Below are 18,418 nucleotides of genomic sequence, written 5' to 3' on the forward strand. Positions count from 1 at the left end.
TCCTTTCTGTTCTCTCAGGGTCCAGTTTAGCAATCCCTTCCTAAGGGAAGCCTTCACTGAGTCCCTGACTAAGGCAAATTCCCCTTTTGGAGGCTCTCAGAATCACATACTTTTTCTTTGTAGTATTTGCCACAGGTGCAATTTTACATTTGTTTGGGGGTAATTATGTGCTTAATGTTTCTTTTCCCTTCAATGAGGAGAGCTCTTCAAGGCCAGGGACTATATCTGTTTTTTGTGCATTGTTGTCTCCCCTATCGTCCAGCAAGCACTGCCAGATGGTGGGGATTTTGAATGAATGGATAAGAAGAAATGAACAAATGAATGCAATGAATCAATGGATCTGAGGCTAGAAGGAGGACAGGAATTATAAAGGAGAAATTATATGGAACCACTTTGAAAAATTCGCTGATTAGAGGGGCCACAGACATAGAGAGCAAAGACAGGATTTATTTTCTGTTCTATTTCTTCCTCTAGTCCTCTGTCTCCCTCACCTGTCTCCCTCACCTCCCCCTCCCCACCACCCCCCTCCCCCCCACCGGCCTCGAATCTCTGACCTGGATCAGCTTTGGACCAGGGAATAGGAGAAATGACGGCAGGGTTAGAGGATCTTGGGAGAAGGAGTCTTTGGCAGCTGTGGGTCTGTACAAGGTGTGAAGGAAGGGGAATGAAATCCCAAATAGCAGGAAGCTTCTTAACGGGTCCATATCCTGTGCCTCTACCTCTAATGTAGCTGTAGCTACTAGTGGCTCTGGTACCCTCAGTAGGCTAGAGCATGGGCATCATTTGGGAATGTCTGTATTTGCTAGTGACCCAGTTCTCTTTTCTTTTTTCCTTTTCTTATTCCTTCCACGGAGCCTCAGGATTTTTAGTTGCCCTGACGGTATTTTTTGTTGTTGTTACATGTGTTCCTTTTAATTTTTCTTAAATACCGTTCTCACTGCTCAAACCAAAAATCTTGATTGGAAGATTCAAAGTTATTTAACTCTCTAAGGAACCATTATTTTCCCTCCCGAACCCCCCGCCCTTTTTCATGTATTTTCTGTAGGTGTATGTGAGGAAGCTATGGATGTCCTTATAAAAGCGGCTGCTCTAAGTTGCTAAAAACCTTGGGTAATTATAGGGTTTTGTTAGGAGTCTCTAATGATGTTCACTTCTTTTTCCCCATGGCACAAAGCTGTCTGCTGTTGAAGACTTTTAGGATGGATGTCAGCGACCTTCTGTATGGCACATTGAGCTTTCCCTCCCATGGCACAGGGTTTGATGTCAGCAGCTTTGGGGCAGCTTCAATCAGTGAGCATAAAGAATGGAAAAATAAAAGCAAAAAAAAAAAAAAAAAAAAAAGGAGACACTGACCCCAATAATACATTTCAAGAAACAAGTTAATATTTTGTTGCTAAACTTCAACATGTCCTTTTACTAAGCCATTGGAAGATGATTTGAAATGGACCACAAGAGCACATTTCAAATGAATGCTAGGCAAGTCTATATTCCTCTTCCAAGAAGCTGTGCATTTAAAATTTTTAAATCACTTGTCTCCTTGCTAGAAATATAAGAACTTGAAATTTAATCCTTACTCCCTGAGTATCTTCTCTCTATGGGAGGAAAAAGCAACTTTTGGCATAGCCCAGCCTCGGGAACTTGCTGAATGGTTTACATTCCTTCCTCAGATGGTTGAATATTTTTTATTGTTCCTTTCTTCATTTATTCTGTAAACATGTAGTAGGTGCCTGTTATGTGCCAAGCACTCACTGGGCTGAACTCTTGGGAATTCTGAAGGCAATAAAAATTCCTTGCTCTTAAAGGCTCTCAGTGTAATGGGGATATGGTGGTATATGATAACAAAATTCTATAACCAAGTGTTCCTTACAATCATTCATTTTTAAATCAGATTTTTAAAAATTAAAGCAATGCAATCAACACTGTTAAAAACAAAAAAAGACCATAGGGTTTATAACAAAACTTAAAGAGTACTTGAGGGCTTACAACAAAACCTCTTTTAATTTCTACAGCTATCCCTACACACACTTACCTCCACATTTTACTAAATAACAGCTGCTGTTTATTGATTTTTAAATCTTAGATATTTGTCTACTGAATTCCTACTGTGGAAGATGATGATATAATTCTCATAAGTACCACTCCACCCCCCTAATAAACTTCCCTTCCCTAATCCTGTCAATAGAGTTATAGTAAAATTGTTAATCTAGTTAGTATTTATTGACTATGTAATTAAGCTCACTTAAATATTGTTCAAAGCTAAATCACATAATGTACCATGATTGCTTTTTATTTTCCCTACAGTTAAAAAATTGGTTGATTATCTGCTTATTTTTCTGTGTATTTATCACCAATTCAGCCTGCTGTAAACTGGGCTGGTAGATACTGTCCTAAGACTTTACTTCAGAGTCCCTTCATATCCATTCTGGGAATTTCTTTAGCCTTTTTCCTGTTTCCTAGATCCTATGTCTTCCCTTTTCCTAGTTTTCTGCCCTGGTTAGATGGAACTCATTTTTCTTTTTTTTTTTTTTTTTAATTTTTTTTTTCAACATTTATTTATTTTTGGGACAGAGAGAGACAGAGCATGAACGGGGGAGGGGCAGAGAGAGAGGGAGACACAGAATCAGAAACAGGCTCCAGGCTCTGAGCCATCAGCCCAGAGCCTGACGCGGGGCTCGAGCTCACGGACCGCGAGATCGTGACCTGGCTGAAGTCGGACGCTTAACCGACTGCGCCACCCAGGCGCCCCGTGGAACTCATTTTTCAAGGGTTGCCTGAGAAACGGCATGTGGAATATACATTTTTTTGAGAGCATGCATGTTCAAAGATATTTTATACCTCATAACTGATTGAAAAATTGATGGAGTATACAATTCTAGATTTTGAATATTCTTATCTCAAAATTTTGGAGATATTATTCTTCTGTCTTCCACAGTCTATCTACTGATAGTCTATCAGACTAGAAAGTCTGATAATTATAATTCCATTTTGATTTTTTGTATTATGATCTTTTTCCCCCCCCCCTCTGTCAAGATCTTTAGGAACTCCTTACTCCTGATGTCCTAAAAACTTTTAAGGTTGAACCTGGATATGGGTCAGTTTCCATCCACTGTGCTGGCATTGGGGAGACAGTTTCAATCTGGAAATTCGTGTCCTTTGGTTTTGAAAGTTTTTCTAATATTAAAAATTAACTTTATTGAGTTGTAACTTACATACGATATGCGTCCATTTAAAAACCTAAATCATATACATCCATATGACAATCACTATAATCAAGACAGAATGTTTTCATTATTCCAAAAGATTCACTCATGGCCCTTTCCAGTCAACTTCCCCTTCCCATTCAGCAACTATTGATACATTTGGTACTATAGACATTTGTATATAGTTCCATATAAATGGAGTTTCATATAGTTGGAGTTATACAGTATGTACTCTTTTCTTGTCTACCTTATTTCTCTCAGTATAATGTTTTTTAATTTGCCCATGTGTGCATCAGTAGTTCATTCATTTTTATTGTTGGATAATATTCTTCTGCATGGAATACAGTTTGCTTACCCCAAGTTCTGCAGGGATTTTGAATGGGATTGTGTTGAATGTATAGATTAATTTAGAAAGAATTGACACCTTAAGAATATAGAGTCTTCTAATTCATGAAAATGGTACCTATCTCCATTTATTTAGGTCTTCATTACTTTCTCCTAGTAGTATTTTGTAGTGTTTTATTGTACAGCCCTTACATGTATTTTCTTAAATTTATCCTTATGTATTTTATGTTTTTTGACATGATTTGTAGATGGCATCTTAAAAAATATCATTTTCCAGTTCATTGCTAGTATGTAAAAATTGATTTTTGCATATTGATCTTGTATCCTGGCATTGCTAAATTTATTTTATAAGTTCTAATAGCTTTTTATGGATTTTAAAATGATTAAAAATATTTTTTATATTTTATTTTAGAGAGAGCATGAACAGGGGAGGGGGCAGAGGTAGAAAGAGAGAGAACTTTTTGTTTTTTAATATTAATGTTTATTTTTGAGAGCGAGGGAGACAGAGTATGAGCAGGGGAGGGGCAGAGAGAGGGAGACACAGAATTGAAGCAGGCTTCAGGCTCTGAGCCGTCAGCACAGAGCCTGACTCAGAACTCAAACTCATGGACCATGAGATCATGACCTGAGCCAAAGTTGGACGCTTAACTGACTGAGCCACCCAGTTGCTCCAGAAAGAGAGAGAATATTAAGCAGGCACCATACTCAGTGTGGAGCCTGACACAGGACTAGATCTCATGATGATGAGATTATGACCTGAGCCAAAATCAAGAGTTGGATGCTTAATCAACTGAGCCACTCAAGCACACCAGATTTTTTATTTTATATGTATCCAAGTAAAGATATTTTTATTTCCTTCTTTCCAAACTGAGTGTTGCTTGTTTTATTTTCTTGCGTTATTGCACTGGCTAAGACTTCTCCTATAAACATCCTTGCTTTATTCCCAGTCTCGAGGAAGAAAGCATTTAGTCTCTCATCATTAACTGGTGTTTTCTATAGATTTTACATGAATGCCAATTATCATGTTAAATTCTTTTCTATTTATTGTTTGCTGAGAATTTTTTAAAAATCAAATGTGTGGGGGCGCCTGGGTGGCGCAGTCGGTTAAGCGTCCGACTTCAGCCAGGTCGCGATCTCGCGGTCCGTGAGTTCGAGCCCCGCGTCGGGCTCTGGGCTGATGGCTCAGAGCCTGGAGCCTGTTTCCGATTCTGTGTCTCCCTCTCTCTCTGCCCCTCCCCCATTCATGCTCTGTCTCTCTCTGTCCCAAAAATAAAATAAAACGTTGAAAAAAAAATAAAAAAAAAAAATCAAATGTGTGGGAGGAGGAGGAGAGGAAAACATGTTACAGAGAGGAAAGGAGGCAAACCATAAGAGACTCTTAAATACTGAGAATAAACTGAGGGTTGATGGGGGGTGGAGGGAGGGGAAAGTGGGTGATGGGCATCAAGGATGGCACCTGTTGGGATGAGCACTGGGTGTTGTATGGAAACCAGTTTGACAATAAATTTCATATAAAAAAATAGAAATGTATGTTAAATTTTTAAAAATGCATTTATGCCTCTGTTGAGATGATCATATTTCTTCTTTATTTTGTTTGGTATGGTATGTTGATTTTTGAATGTCAAACCAATCTTTCATTCTTGGGATAAATCTCACTTGGTCATTATGGATTATCTATATATATATTGCTGGATTTTATTTGCTAATATTTTGGTAAGGACATGTGTTTCTGTGTTCATGGGGGCTATTGTTTTTATGTATTTCATTCATTGTATTTTTCTTTTCTTGTAATATTGGAGGGGATAGGAAAATAATGTTAACCTGATAACATGAGTTGAGAAATATTTCCTGCTTATCTATTTTCTAAAGGAGATTGTGTAGGATTGGTTTTTTTTTAATTAAAATTTTTTTAATGTTTATTTATTTTTGAGAGGGGGAAGGGGCAGAGAGAAAGGGAAATGGAATCTGAAGCAGGCTCCACTCTGTCAGTGCAGAGCCCAATTTGGGGCTTGAACTTACGAAATGTGAGATCATGACCTGATTCGAAATCAAGAATTAGACACTTAACTGACCAAGCCACCCATGAGCCCCTAGATTGGTATGATTTGTATATTATCTATCATATAAGTATATGATAGAATGCACCAAGGGGTCATCTGGGTTTGGAGTTTTCTTTGTGGAAATGTTTTTATTTATAAGTATTTATTTAATAGATATGAACTATATAGAATTTCTATTTCTTCTAATTTGTATTTCAAGGAATTTACGTTTTACCTGAACTTTCAACTTTATTGGCATAAAGTTCTTTACAATATTCCTTTATTATCCTTTTAGCTATAGTGATATCTTTTTCTGTTCTGATATTGTTAGTGTCTTCTCTCTTTGTTTTCTTATCAGCCCACCTAGAATTGATTATTTTACTTATATTTTCAAAGAGTCAGCTTTTGGTTTCATTGATTTGTCTGTAGTCATTATATTTCTATCTCATTGACTTCTGCTTTTACCTTTATTATGTCCTTTTTTTGAATTGAATTTCATTTAGTTTTCTTGCTTTTTTGAGGTAGAAGCTAGATTATTTTCCCTCTTTTGTAATATAGGAATTCAAAGCTATAAATGTCCCTCTAAGCACTAGGCTACTGTAGCCCACAAATTTTCAAGTTTTTGTTTTCAAAATACTTTCAAACTTCCCTTCTGATTTTTTAATTTGTCCCAGAGGTTATTTAAAAGTGTGTTTCTGAATTTCCAAATATTTGGAGATTTTAAAGATATCTTTCCTTTATTCCTTTCTAATTTAATTCCATTGTGGTCAAATAACATACTCTATATAATTTCAGTTCCTTAAAGTTTATGGAGCTTGCTTTATGGCCCAGCATATGGATTATTTTGGTGAATATTCTAACTACTGTTGTTAGATGGAATGTTCTGTGAGAGTCAATTAGATTAATTCATGTTGGCTCTGTTGTTACAATTAAAAAAATTTTTTTTAATGTTTATTTTTGAGAGACAGAGAGACAGTGTGAGCTGGGGAGGGGCAGAGAAAGAGACACACACGGAATCTGAAGCAGGCTTCAGGTTCTGAGCTGTCAGCACAGAGCCCGACGGAGGGCTCGAACTCACGACCACAAGATCATGACCTGAGCCCAAGTTGGCCGCCTAACCAGCTGAGCCACCCAGGCGTCCCTCCAATCTTTTATATCCTGATTTGCCATCTACCTGTTCATCAGCTACTTAGAGTGTTGAAATCTCTGTTACAATTATGGATTTATCTATTTCCCTTCTGTCAATTTTTGCTTTCTGCATTTTGAAGCTCTGTTGTTAGGTGCATAAATATTGAGAATTGTTTTTTTTTTTTTAAGTTCGTTTATTTATTTTGAGAGAGAGAGAGAGAGAGAGAGAGAGAGAGAACATGAGTAGGGGAGGGGCAGAGAGAGGGGGAGAGAGAGAGAACCCCAAGCAGGCTCTGCATTGTTAGCACAGAGTCCTACACAGACTCCAACTCACCAACCATGAGATCATGACTTGAGCAGAAACCAAGAGTTGGATGCTTAACCCACTGAGACACCCAGGTGCCCCCGGATAGTTATTTTTTCTTAATGAATTGGCATTTTTTATCACCATAAATTTTCCTTATCTATCTCTGGTAATATTTCTTATCCTGAAGTTGGTTTTATCTTATATTAATATCGTCACTGCAGCTTTCTTATTTTATTATTTGTTTTTATTGTATATATTTCCCTATGGTTTTACTTTTAACCTTTATATATCTTCATATTTAAAGTATGTTTCTTATAGAGAGTACATGATTGGATTTTTAAAATCCAGTCTTACTATCTCTGCCTTTTAATTGGAATATTCAGACTATTTACATTTACTACAATTACTGATATAACTGAATTTAAAACTACCATCTTTTATTTGTTTCATCTGTTCCCTTTTCCTTTATTCCTGCTCTCCCCTATTTTTGCATCTCATTTTCTCTCTATTACTGACTAGTTCCGTACATCTTTTTAATTTTAGTGGTTACTTTAGGGTTTGGAACAGTCATCTTTAAATCAGCACAGAATTTCTTCAAATAATGACATCACTTCATGTATAACCTTAGTATATTGCCATTTCCACCCTCCCTCCCATTTTTGCTATTGTTATCGTACATTTTAGTTTTACATGTCATTAACCTCATGGTCTGTGGTTATTATTTTTGCTTTAAAAAAAACTGATCATCTTTAAAAGGAATTAAAAAATGTGAAAAGTATTTACCCTGCACTTACCACTTTTAATATTTTTCTCATTTGTGTAGATAAAAGTTTCTGTTAACATTTTTCCTTTGCCTTGAAGAACTTTAATATTTTTTTTTGTAGTGTCGATCTCCTGGGGACAAATTCTTTCAAGTTTAGTTTATCTGAAAACAGTATTTTGCTTTCATTTTTTGAAAGATAGTTTCATTGGATATATAACTAAGTTGATATTTTTTTTTCTGTTAGCACTTCAGAGCTGTTCCATTGTCTTCTGGCTTGCAATGTTTTTGACAAAAAGTCTGTGATAATTCTCACCTTTTTCTACACCTTTCTGTGATAATTCTCACCTTTCTCTCTATCTTTTTTGTAGTTGCTCCAAAGATATTCTTATTATCATTGTTTCAGCAATTTTATTATGGTTGTACACCTTGGTGTAATTTTCTTGGTGGTTTTCTTGTTTGGGTTTTATTGAGCTTCTGTGGGTTTATGATTTTCATCAAATATGGGAATTTGGGGACAATTATATTTTTACATTTTTGTTGTTTGCTTTTAATTTATTTTTTAAGTTTATTATTTTTTTTAATGTTTACTTTTGAGAGAGAAAGTACAAGTGGGGGAGGGACACAGAGTGAGAGGGAGACACAGAATCCGAAGTAGGCTCCAGGTTCTGAGCTGTCAGTGCAGAGCCTGATGCGGGGCTCGAACTCACAAAATTTGAGATCATGATCTGAGCTGAAGTCAGACATTTAACTGACTGAGCCTCTCAGGCTCCCCTATTTATTTATTTTGAGAGAGAAAGAGAAAGAGCAGAGGGGAGACAGGGAGAGAGGGAAAGAGAGAATCCTCAGCAGACTCTGCACTGTAAATGTAGAACCTGATGTGGGGCTCAAACTCATGAACTGTGAGATCATGACCTGAGCCAAAATCAGGCGTCAGACATTTAACTGACTGAGCCATCGAGGTGCCCCTGCTTTTTGTTTTTCAACAGCCTTATTGACACAATTCACATACCATACATTCACATATGTAAAATATTACAATTAAGGGGTGCTTAATCATCGGCACAGAGTCTGCTTGGGATTCTCTGTCTGCCCCTCCCCTGTTTGTGCACTTGCTGTCTCTCTATCTTTCCCTCTCTCTCAAAATACTTAAAAAAATAAAGTATACAATTAAATGATTTTTAATATTTTCACAGATTTGTGTAATCATCAGTACAATCAATTTTAGAATATTTTTATTACCCCAAAAGAAACCCTGTACCCTTTAACATTGCTTCCTATATTTACCCAACCTCTTAGCCCTAAGCAATCAATAATATAGCTATATCTGTCAATTTACCTATTCTGGACATTTCATAGAAATGGAATCGTACAATACATGGTCTTTTGTGACTGGTGTCTTTCACTTTGTGCAATGTTTTCAAAGTTTATACATGTTGTAGTATAAATCAGTATTCATTTCTTTTTATTGCCAAAAATTTTTCCTTGTGATTACACATACACATTCTTTTATCCATCCATTGGTTGATGGACATTTGAATTGCTTCTACTTTTCACCTATTATGAATAATGTTGTGAACATTGATGTACAACTTTTTTTGTGGATGTATGTTTCCGTTTCTCTTGGTGTATAGTGATTAGTGGAGTTTTGTGTCATATGGTAATGCTATTTAACATTTTGAAGGACTGTTACATTTTACATTCTCCTCAGAAAGTATGAGCGTTCTAACTTCTCTACATTATTGCCAACACTGGTTATTATCTGTCTTTTTAATTATAGCTGTTTCATCAGGTGTGAAGTGGTACACAATTGTGGTTTTGATTTACATTTCCCTAATGACTAATGATTTTCAGTATCTTTTCATGTGCCTATTATCCACTTTGCATATCTTCTTTGTAGAATATCTATTCAAGTCCTCTGCCCACTTATAAATTGGATTATTTGTCTTTTTGTTACTGAGTTGCAAGAGTTTCTGTACATAAGTCTATTATCAGATATAGGACTTGCAAATATTTTTTTCCAGTCTGTTGTCTTATCTTTTTCACTTCCTTTTTTTTCTAATTTTTTAAATGTTTATTTATTTTTGAGAGATAGACAGAGGGAGGGGCAGAAAGAGAGGGAGACACAGAATCCAAAGCAGGCTCCAGGCTCTGAGCTGTCAGCACAGAGCCCGATGTGGGGCTTGAATTCACAAACCATGAGATCATGACTTGAGCCGAAGGTGGACACTTAACCGACTGAGCCACCCAGTCGCCCCTTTTCACTTCCTTAATGGTCTTCTTTGAAGCACAAAAATTTTTTATTTCATTTAATTAATTAATTAATTTTTTTACTTATACTTTTGGAGTTGTATCTAAGAAATTTTTGTCTAATAAAGGTCATAAATGCGGTGCCTGAGTGGTTCAGCCGAGTAAGCATCCAACTCTGGCTGGGGTTATGATCTCACAGTTCATGGGTTTGAGCCCCGCGTCGGGCTCTGTGCTGACAGCTCAGAGCCTGGAGCCTGTTTCAGATTCTGTGTCTCCCTCTCTCTTTGACCCTCCCCAGTTCATGTTCTGTCTCTCTCTGTCTCAAAAATAAATAAATGTTAAGAGAAAAAAAATTTTTTTTAATTAACATAAAAGTGAAGGTTTATTTCTGGATTCCCAGTTTCACATTTATGGCAATGCCACACTATCTTAGTTACTATAGATTTGTAGTAAATTTTGAAATAGGAAAGTGTGAATCCTTGAACTTTTTTTTTTTTTTCAAGAAGGTTTTGACTACTCTGAGTACCTTGAGGTCATTATTTCTTCAAAGATATTTTCTGGTTCTGTTTTAGTTTGGGCTGCTTGTCAAACTGGATGGCCTAAGCAACAAGCATTGATTTCTCACAATTCTGGAGGCTGGGAAGTCCAAGATCAAAGTGTAGGGGTGCCTGGGTGGCTCAGTCCATTATGCGTCCGACTTTGGCTAAGCTCATGATCTCACAGTTCCTGAGTTCAGGCCCTGCATGGGGCTTTATGCTGACAGCTCAGAGCCTGGAGCCAGCTTTGGTTTCTATGTCTCCCTCTCTCTCTGCCCCACCCCCACTTGCACTGTCTCTCTCTCTCAAAAAATGAGTAAACGTTAAAATTTTTTTTTTCAAAGTGTTGGCAGATACTGTGATTTGGTGAGAGCATTCTCCCTAGTTTTTTAGATGCCTGACTTCTCACTGTGTGCTCACATGGCTAAGAGAGAAAACCCTACTCTCTTTTCTCTTCTTATAACAACTCTAATCTCATTCATGAGGACTCTAGCCTCGAGACCTAATTATTTCCCAAAGGCCTCACCTTCAAATACCATCACAGTGGGGATTAGGATTCAATTTATGAGGTTTTTTTTAAATTTTTTTTAACATTTATTTATTTTTGAGACAGAGACAGAGCATGAACGGGGGAGGGTCAGGGAGAGAGGGAGACCCAGAATCCGAAACAGGCTCCAGGCTCTGAGCAGTCAGCACAGAGCCCGATGCGGGGCTTGAACTCACGGACCTGACTGTGAGATCATGACCTGAGCTGAAGTCGGAGGCTTAACCGACTGAGCCACCCAGGCGCCCCTCAATTTATGAGTTTTGAAGAGACATAATCATTTAGTCCCCTATTCCTAGGACTCCATTTTCATACATGTTTGAGTGCTTGTGTCTCACAAGCCATTGAGGCTCTGCTCATCTTTTAGTGTTTTTACTTTCTGTACCTTAGTTTCAGCAGTTCTAATGTGATACTTTTAAGTTCACTGATAATTTCTTCTATAATATCTAGTATACTTTTAATCCCATCCAATTAATTTTTCATTTTAGATACATATTTCAGTTCCAAAGTTATTTTTTTCTTTGCATCTTCCATTTCCCTTCTGTTTGTGTTCATGCTTCCTTTAAATTCTAGAGCATATTTATAATAGCTTTTTAGAAGTCCTGTCTTCTAATTCCATCCTCCATGTCATTTCTAGATGTTTTTTCTTGAGTGGCTTTTCTCCAGTTATGATTTACATTTTCATAGGGCTTGTTTGCTATTTCCCTCCCTGCACTGTGGTCTGGAAAGTGCCTTCAGGCAGAAAGCTGGGATAATTATAGAGCTCACCTTGTTTGTTTTCATTGTCTTAGAGTCCACAGTCCTGTGTCGCTTATAGTTCAGTGTCTGAAGAAGTTGTTTCACACATTTTGTTTGGCTTTCTGTGTGTATGTGTGTGTGTATGTGTGCGTGTGTGCGCATGCGTGTATGTGTATGTGATACTGATTCTTGTTTTGGTTAATACATCATGGCCCATTATGTTATTTAAAAGAATTTTTTTAAGTTTTTATTTATTTATTTTGAGAGATAGAGATAGAGAGAGAGCGAGCATGAGTGGGGTAGTGGCAGGAGAGAGGGAGTGAGAACTCCAGCATGTGGGGCTTGAACTCACGAACTGTGAGATCATGATCTGAGCTGAGATCAAGAGTCCAACGTTTAACTGACTAAACCACCCATGCAGCCCTATGTCATTTTTAAATACAATTTTATTTCCCTTTTTTTTCTTATTTTTTGATTCTTATGCTCTTACTAGTCACATGTTGGATCTCCTGAATTTAATTCTCTACATTTCTTTTTTACTTGCTTATTTTCCATTCTTTCTCTTTTGTTCTTTCTTGGAGAATATTTAATTTAATATTTAATTTCTTCTATCTTATTCTAAATTTTGAAGTCCTCTCATTCATTTAATGTTCCTTTTTAAAAAAAATCCTGTTTTGGTTCCAAGGTTATAGAATCCTTTTTTATTTCTCTTAAGAAATTAATTATAGTGGGATTTTTTTTGCTTCCATATTATCAGTTTCTCCAAAAATGTTTGTTTCTGTCTTTCTCTTTGATTTTATTTTTTAATTTTTTTAAGTTTATTTATTTATTTTGAGAGAGAGAGAGTGCATGTGTGAGCAGGGGTAGGGATAGAGAGAGACAGAGGGAGAGAGAGAGAATCCCAAGTAGGCTCTGTGTCATCAGTGCAGAGTCTGACATGGGGCTTGAACTCGTGAACCATGAGATCATGACCTGAGCCAAAAATCAAGAGTTGGGCGCTTAACAGAATGAGCCACGCAGGTGTCCCTCTCTTTGATTTTAGAAGCTATTTTCAGGTTAGTGATGCTTAGCTACTTTTTCATTCACGAAAACAAATGCAACAGGCTTGTTGACTAATTAATTGGTCTCACTGTAGGACAATTAGGCATGCTTAGGTCATGATCTCACGGTTTGTGGGTTTAAGCCCCGCATCGGGCTCTGTGCTGATAGCTCAAAGCCTGGAGCCTGCTTCAGATTCTGTGTCTCCTTCTCTCTGCCCCTCACCCCCATGCACGCTCTGTTTCTCTCTGTCTTAAATAAATAAATAAATAAATAAATAAATAAATAAATAAATAAATAAATAAAATATACCTCCAATCCAGTCACTCCTTTTCATCTCCAAGCAACCATTTTTTTAAACCTTTGTAGTAGTCTCCCAGATGATCTCTTTGCTGTTATTCTTGCAACCTTTTCTTCACATAGCTGATAGAGAAATCTTTAAAATATAATCCTTTCAGTGACTTTCTAATGCACTTAGAATAAAGTCAAACTTATGATCATGGCCTAAAAGATCTTTATGATCTCTCCCCTATCATAATCTTATGTTATACTGTTGCTTCTTCTTCATTCATTCAACCAATTATCTATTGAGCACTCACAATGTGTTAGAGACTGAGCTAGGCACTGGGGTCCCTATCATAGTAAATTGGCCTCTTTTTTGTTCCTAGAATACTCAGAATCTTTACACCTGCTGTTCCTGATGCTTGGCATGTTCTTTCCTTAGCTCTTTGCATAGATTGTTTCTTTATCATTCTTCAGATCTCAGCATAAATGTCATTTCCTCAGAGGCTTTTTTTAATAACCTGATTTAAATATCCACTGACCCCTTTTCCATTATGTCATCCTATTTAATTCCTTCATAGCCCTTTTCACAATCTTCTCTGCTTATTTATTTTCTGACTGTTCCCTCCTCTGTGTCATTTTAATGTAAGCTCTTTGAGGGTAGAGAGACCCTGTCTTTCTTGATCATGGTATCCTCAGTGCCTAGAACATGTTTTCTGAAGTCCAAGGGCAGTGCCTGGCACATATGATACCATAAATATTTTTAATAGACTAGCTTGATGGTAACAGGTTCAGGAAACACTACACAGGGGAGGTAACATTCAGTTCAATATTAAAAAAAAAAGGGTTTGGTTATTTAGACATTTATCATTGGAATGAATAATTAATAGTAATGAAAGTATTTATTTTGGTTACACATTTATCCTGGTTATACATTATTAATGTTGCCTAAGAATAATTATTGTAGGTGAAATAGCTAGGTCTTAATGTCATTTAAAAAAACTTCCTTTGGGATCATTTGGAGGCAAGAATTTTTGTCCCATTATCAAACTTTCATTTTTCTGTTCAGAGTTAAAAGCATAATAGAATAATTTGTTTTATTTAAAAATTTTTTTAACATTTATTCATTTTTTAAGAAACAGAGACAGAGCACAAGTGGGGAGGGCAGAGACAGAGGGAGACACAGAATCTGAAACAGGCTCCAGGCTCTGAGCTGTGAGCACAGAGCCCGATGCGGGGCTCAAACCCATGAACTGTGAGATCATGACCTGAGCCGAAGTTGGACGCTTAACCAACTGAGCCACCCAGGTGCCCCCCCGCCCCCCTGCCCCCCCAAAATTTTTTTAAGTAAGCTCCATGCCCAGCATGGAGCCCAACATGGGGCTTGAACTCACAACCCTGAGAGCAAGACCCAAGCTGAGGTCAAGAGTTGGATGCTTAACCAGCTTAGCTGCCCAGGCACCCCTAAAACTTAAAGTATTTTTGAATGCAGAATTTATCCCATGAACTTCTTACATCCTTCATGTTGTAAGTTGAAACAATTAATTGAGTCATGCTTCCTTATTGGTCTTTATATTTTAAACATCCATCCTGATCAGTGGCATTTTAGGTGTTTTTAAGGAATTCATTAGTAGTATAATACATATAATATTTATTTTTGTAATTATCTACTGCTTATAGTAGTTATGGGATGAGCTAGGTAATAGGTATGAATTTGGAAACAGGGTCAGAGAAAAAAATTTTTTTAAGTTTATTTAAAGAGAGGGAGAGAGAGCACAAGCAGGGGAAGGGCAGAGAGATAGGAAGAGAATCCCACGCAGGCTCTGCACTGTCAGTGCAATGCCAAGCGCCAGGCTCAAACTCATGAACTATGAGATCATGACCTGAGCTGAAATCAAGAGCCAGATTCCTAACAGACTGAGCCACCCAGGCACCCCAGGGAATACTTTTTTAAGGTCAGTGGATAGCTGTCTGGAAGTAGTTTTGAAAACAAGAGCGCTGTTATGGGAGAAAGAAGCTCTTCATTCCTCTGGTGGCTCCATGTAAAGAAATTATAAATGTTTTTTTTTTAATAATTTTTTTAACGTTTATTTATTATGGAGAGACAGAGAGACACAGAGCGTGAGCAGGGAGGGGTAGAGAGAGGGGGAGATACAGAATACGAAGCAGGCTCCAGGCTCTGAGCTGTCAGTAGAGAGCCTGCCGCGGGGCTTGAAGTCACAAACTGCGAGATCATGACCTGAGCCAAAGTCAGTCGCTTAACCAACTGAGCCACCCAGGCGTCCCTCCATGTAAAGAACTTATACCACAAGCCATCCCATTGCCAAATCAGAAACTGTGAGGTTATGACAGGGCTCAGCTTACAGACGACTGTTTCCAGGAAGCCTTCCCTAGCCCCAGGCTGAGTTAGTGCCACCACAATACTTGCGAAAACAGAATCACATTGTTTTTTCATTACTTGTTGACTGTAGGTTTTTTGAGCCCCTGGACTATAATCTTCCATCTTCTGATTTACACAGAATAGTACAGTCCCTGAGAGACCTGTAGGTGCTCAGTGTGTATTTGAATGAATAAATAACTGAATGAATATGGGATGATATGACATACGATGACATGAATATAGTTAGTGCAAATTAGAATAAGTTCAAGATCCAGGTACTTCCCCAAGGAGCAGCAGCCTGGAGAGAATTCAGATCTAATACCAGTTACTAGAAATTCATTCATTGGGAGATCACAGTTAAGTGGCAAGAAATCTAGTCTCTAGGGGCGCCTGGGTGGCGCAGTCGGTTGAGCGTCCGACTTCAGCCAGGTCACGATCTCGCGGTCCGGGAGTTCGAGCCCCACGTCAGGCTCTGGGCTGATGGCTCAGAGCCTGGAACCTGTTTCTGATTCTGTGTCTCCCTCTCTCTCTGCCCCTCCCCCGTTCATGCTCTGTCTCTCTCTGTCCCAAAAATAAATAAACGTTGAAAAAAAAAATTAAAAAAAAAAAAAAAAGAAATCTAGTCTCTAGAGGGAAACATTTGCTGGCAAAATAATACAGAGAGGAAAAGCACATACTTTCTTCTCAGAGAAACTTCTTTCTGTTGGTGAGGGGTGGAGGCACTGGGGTATGGAAGAGAAAACCAGGTAAGAGGGCAGAATTATGCAAATAAATATATTAAGAAGTAGAGATTCATAAGCTAGTTTTAGAGTAAATCTAGAATAGTTTTTAAAGTAATAAATTTTATAGATATGTAAAATTTTTTAAAATCACAATTTCATGTAAATATTCTTAAACTAATTTTTCTTTACACTACCTTCACATGCAGAAGTTGGTTGTCAACTGCTATGAGCTGATTAAGATTCTCCAGTATTTCTAAGTCTCTTATGTCATCAATATTATTATTGCTGATATTCAATATAGAGAGGGATTTCTGTAAGAAAAATAAATTAGCATTAGTAAACAGTCTAATTAAATACTATATACAGGAACCAGAAATCTTAATCTGTGAAAAATTTAAGATTTATCAGTTCGGGCTGTTTTGCTCTTTAGGTAAGAAAATTAAAATGGAGATTTTGTTTCTATGCCATATGTTTTTTCAGACATAACTTTGGGACTTCAGTAATTGTGATATGACTTACTATTTTTGTCTACAGTTCCTTCATAAGTCTGATTTTCCCTTTCCAGAATATAAAAGAGATTTATAGAAAAAAGAAGCCAGGAATCAATAAAGAAAAAAGATGCCCAGCAAACAAATGTTAACACAGTGTAGAAAAATGCTTATTTCAGTTTAAGCAAATTATCATTTTCTATTAAATATCACTAAGATTTGTACTTACAGGAAGAAACAGTTTTTGTCTGTTTTTTAAAATAGGAAACATAGGTAAGAATAAAAGAATATCTGGTTTTTATTTTTATCTCTCTCTCTATAGTTTCCTCTTGATAATCCACATGTTCAGAGGTACTTAAAATAATAATTAGCTAATTAACAAGAGGGATCAACATTGGCTGTTAGTGAGGACATAAATATACAATAGAGCAGCATTAAACCAAAGCCATCTTAAAATCTATGATGGCCCAGTAATCTCTACCAAGATTGAGTCTACCCATCAAGGCATCTATATAGCCAACTTTTAGATTATATACTTCTTGATACTTTTTAAGACTTTATTTATTTTTTTTAATTGTTTTTTTCAACGTTTATTTATTTTTGGGACAGAGAGAGACAGAGCATGAACGGGGGAGGGGCAGAGAGAGAGGGAGACACAGAATTGGAAACAGGCTCCAGGCTCTGAGCCATCAGCCCAGAGCCTGACGCGGGACTCGAACTCCCGGACCGCGAGATCGTGACCTGGCTGAAGTCGGACGCTTAACCGACTGCGCCACCCAGGCGCCCCTTTTTAAGACTTTAAATACAGCTTAAAAGGATTATGCCTTATATTTAGAATTTTGGAATCTGCTTGAATCTTTGCAAAACTTGAGCAAACAAAAATGTTTTTAGTGGCATTTCATAATAAATGGCATTTCATAAAAAAGCCACCTCTGGCTTCTCAACTAATTGTGACACCTCCACAATGTATCTGGGTGTCAGGTCACAGCTGGAGCATCAAATCTGGTACTCCCAGATCTACCTGCTTCTGATAAGGCAAAGCCACATGTAAGGCAGCCTACAATGAAATCAGAATCCAGCGAGAAGACAATTTATCATCATCATTATTCTCTAGGTTGTTTAAAATTTGCCAAATAATTGTCCATTACTCTTTCCTTAAGCTTTTTCCTAAAATTTTGAATCATGATAATCACCAAGGTTGAAATTATGAATGAATTGACATCTGGATTAGAACTTGATAATTTACATAACTTTTTTACATCCTTCTTTTGATACTTTTAGTACCCTAGAGGCAGGCGTTATTATCCCAACTTTATAGCTGCTGAGTCTCTGAGAAATTATGTGAGAAAAGTTAGTTTTAGCCCTCAAATAAATTAACTGGCCATATAAACATACACAGTATGTATAATGTCCAAATATACCTTTGCCACCTTCCTGTTCCATTATAACTGTTAATCACTATATTCTTTGTCAGAATATTCAAATGTGGCCTTACTCCCAGAGAATGAAGAGTTCTTGGATCAAACAGCAGCTTTTCTCCAAGGGGAAGCCTCTGACTCTCAACATGAAGCTCTCTTAGTCCTTCTAATCCTTCTAAACCTTCTATGACAGCAATATAATTGCTTCCCAGATACCTGCAAAATATAAAACAGCTTTATTTT

The 18,418-nt window shown here is 37.2% G+C and overlaps 1 protein-coding gene across 2 annotated transcripts in view; it reads right to left on the minus strand.

Annotated features, from left to right (window-relative positions):
- The window catches only part of PPP1R42 (protein phosphatase 1 regulatory subunit 42), a 53,700-nt gene that overhangs the window by 24,569 nt on the left and 10,713 nt on the right, over positions 1-18,418 (minus strand). For both annotated transcript variants that reach the window (XM_047841954.1, XM_047841955.1), the window contains exons 4-5: positions 18,253-18,391; positions 16,464-16,580 (exon numbers count right to left, since the gene is read on the minus strand). In XM_047841954.1, coding sequence (XP_047697910.1) covers positions 16,464-16,580; positions 18,253-18,391 — 256 coding nt within the window. The remainder of the gene's footprint in view (positions 1-16,463; positions 16,581-18,252; positions 18,392-18,418) is intronic.

Source organism: Prionailurus viverrinus, chromosome F2 (genome assembly GCF_022837055.1).
Source record: "Prionailurus viverrinus isolate Anna chromosome F2, UM_Priviv_1.0, whole genome shotgun sequence".
Taxonomy (NCBI): Eukaryota; Metazoa; Chordata; class Mammalia; order Carnivora; family Felidae; genus Prionailurus; species Prionailurus viverrinus.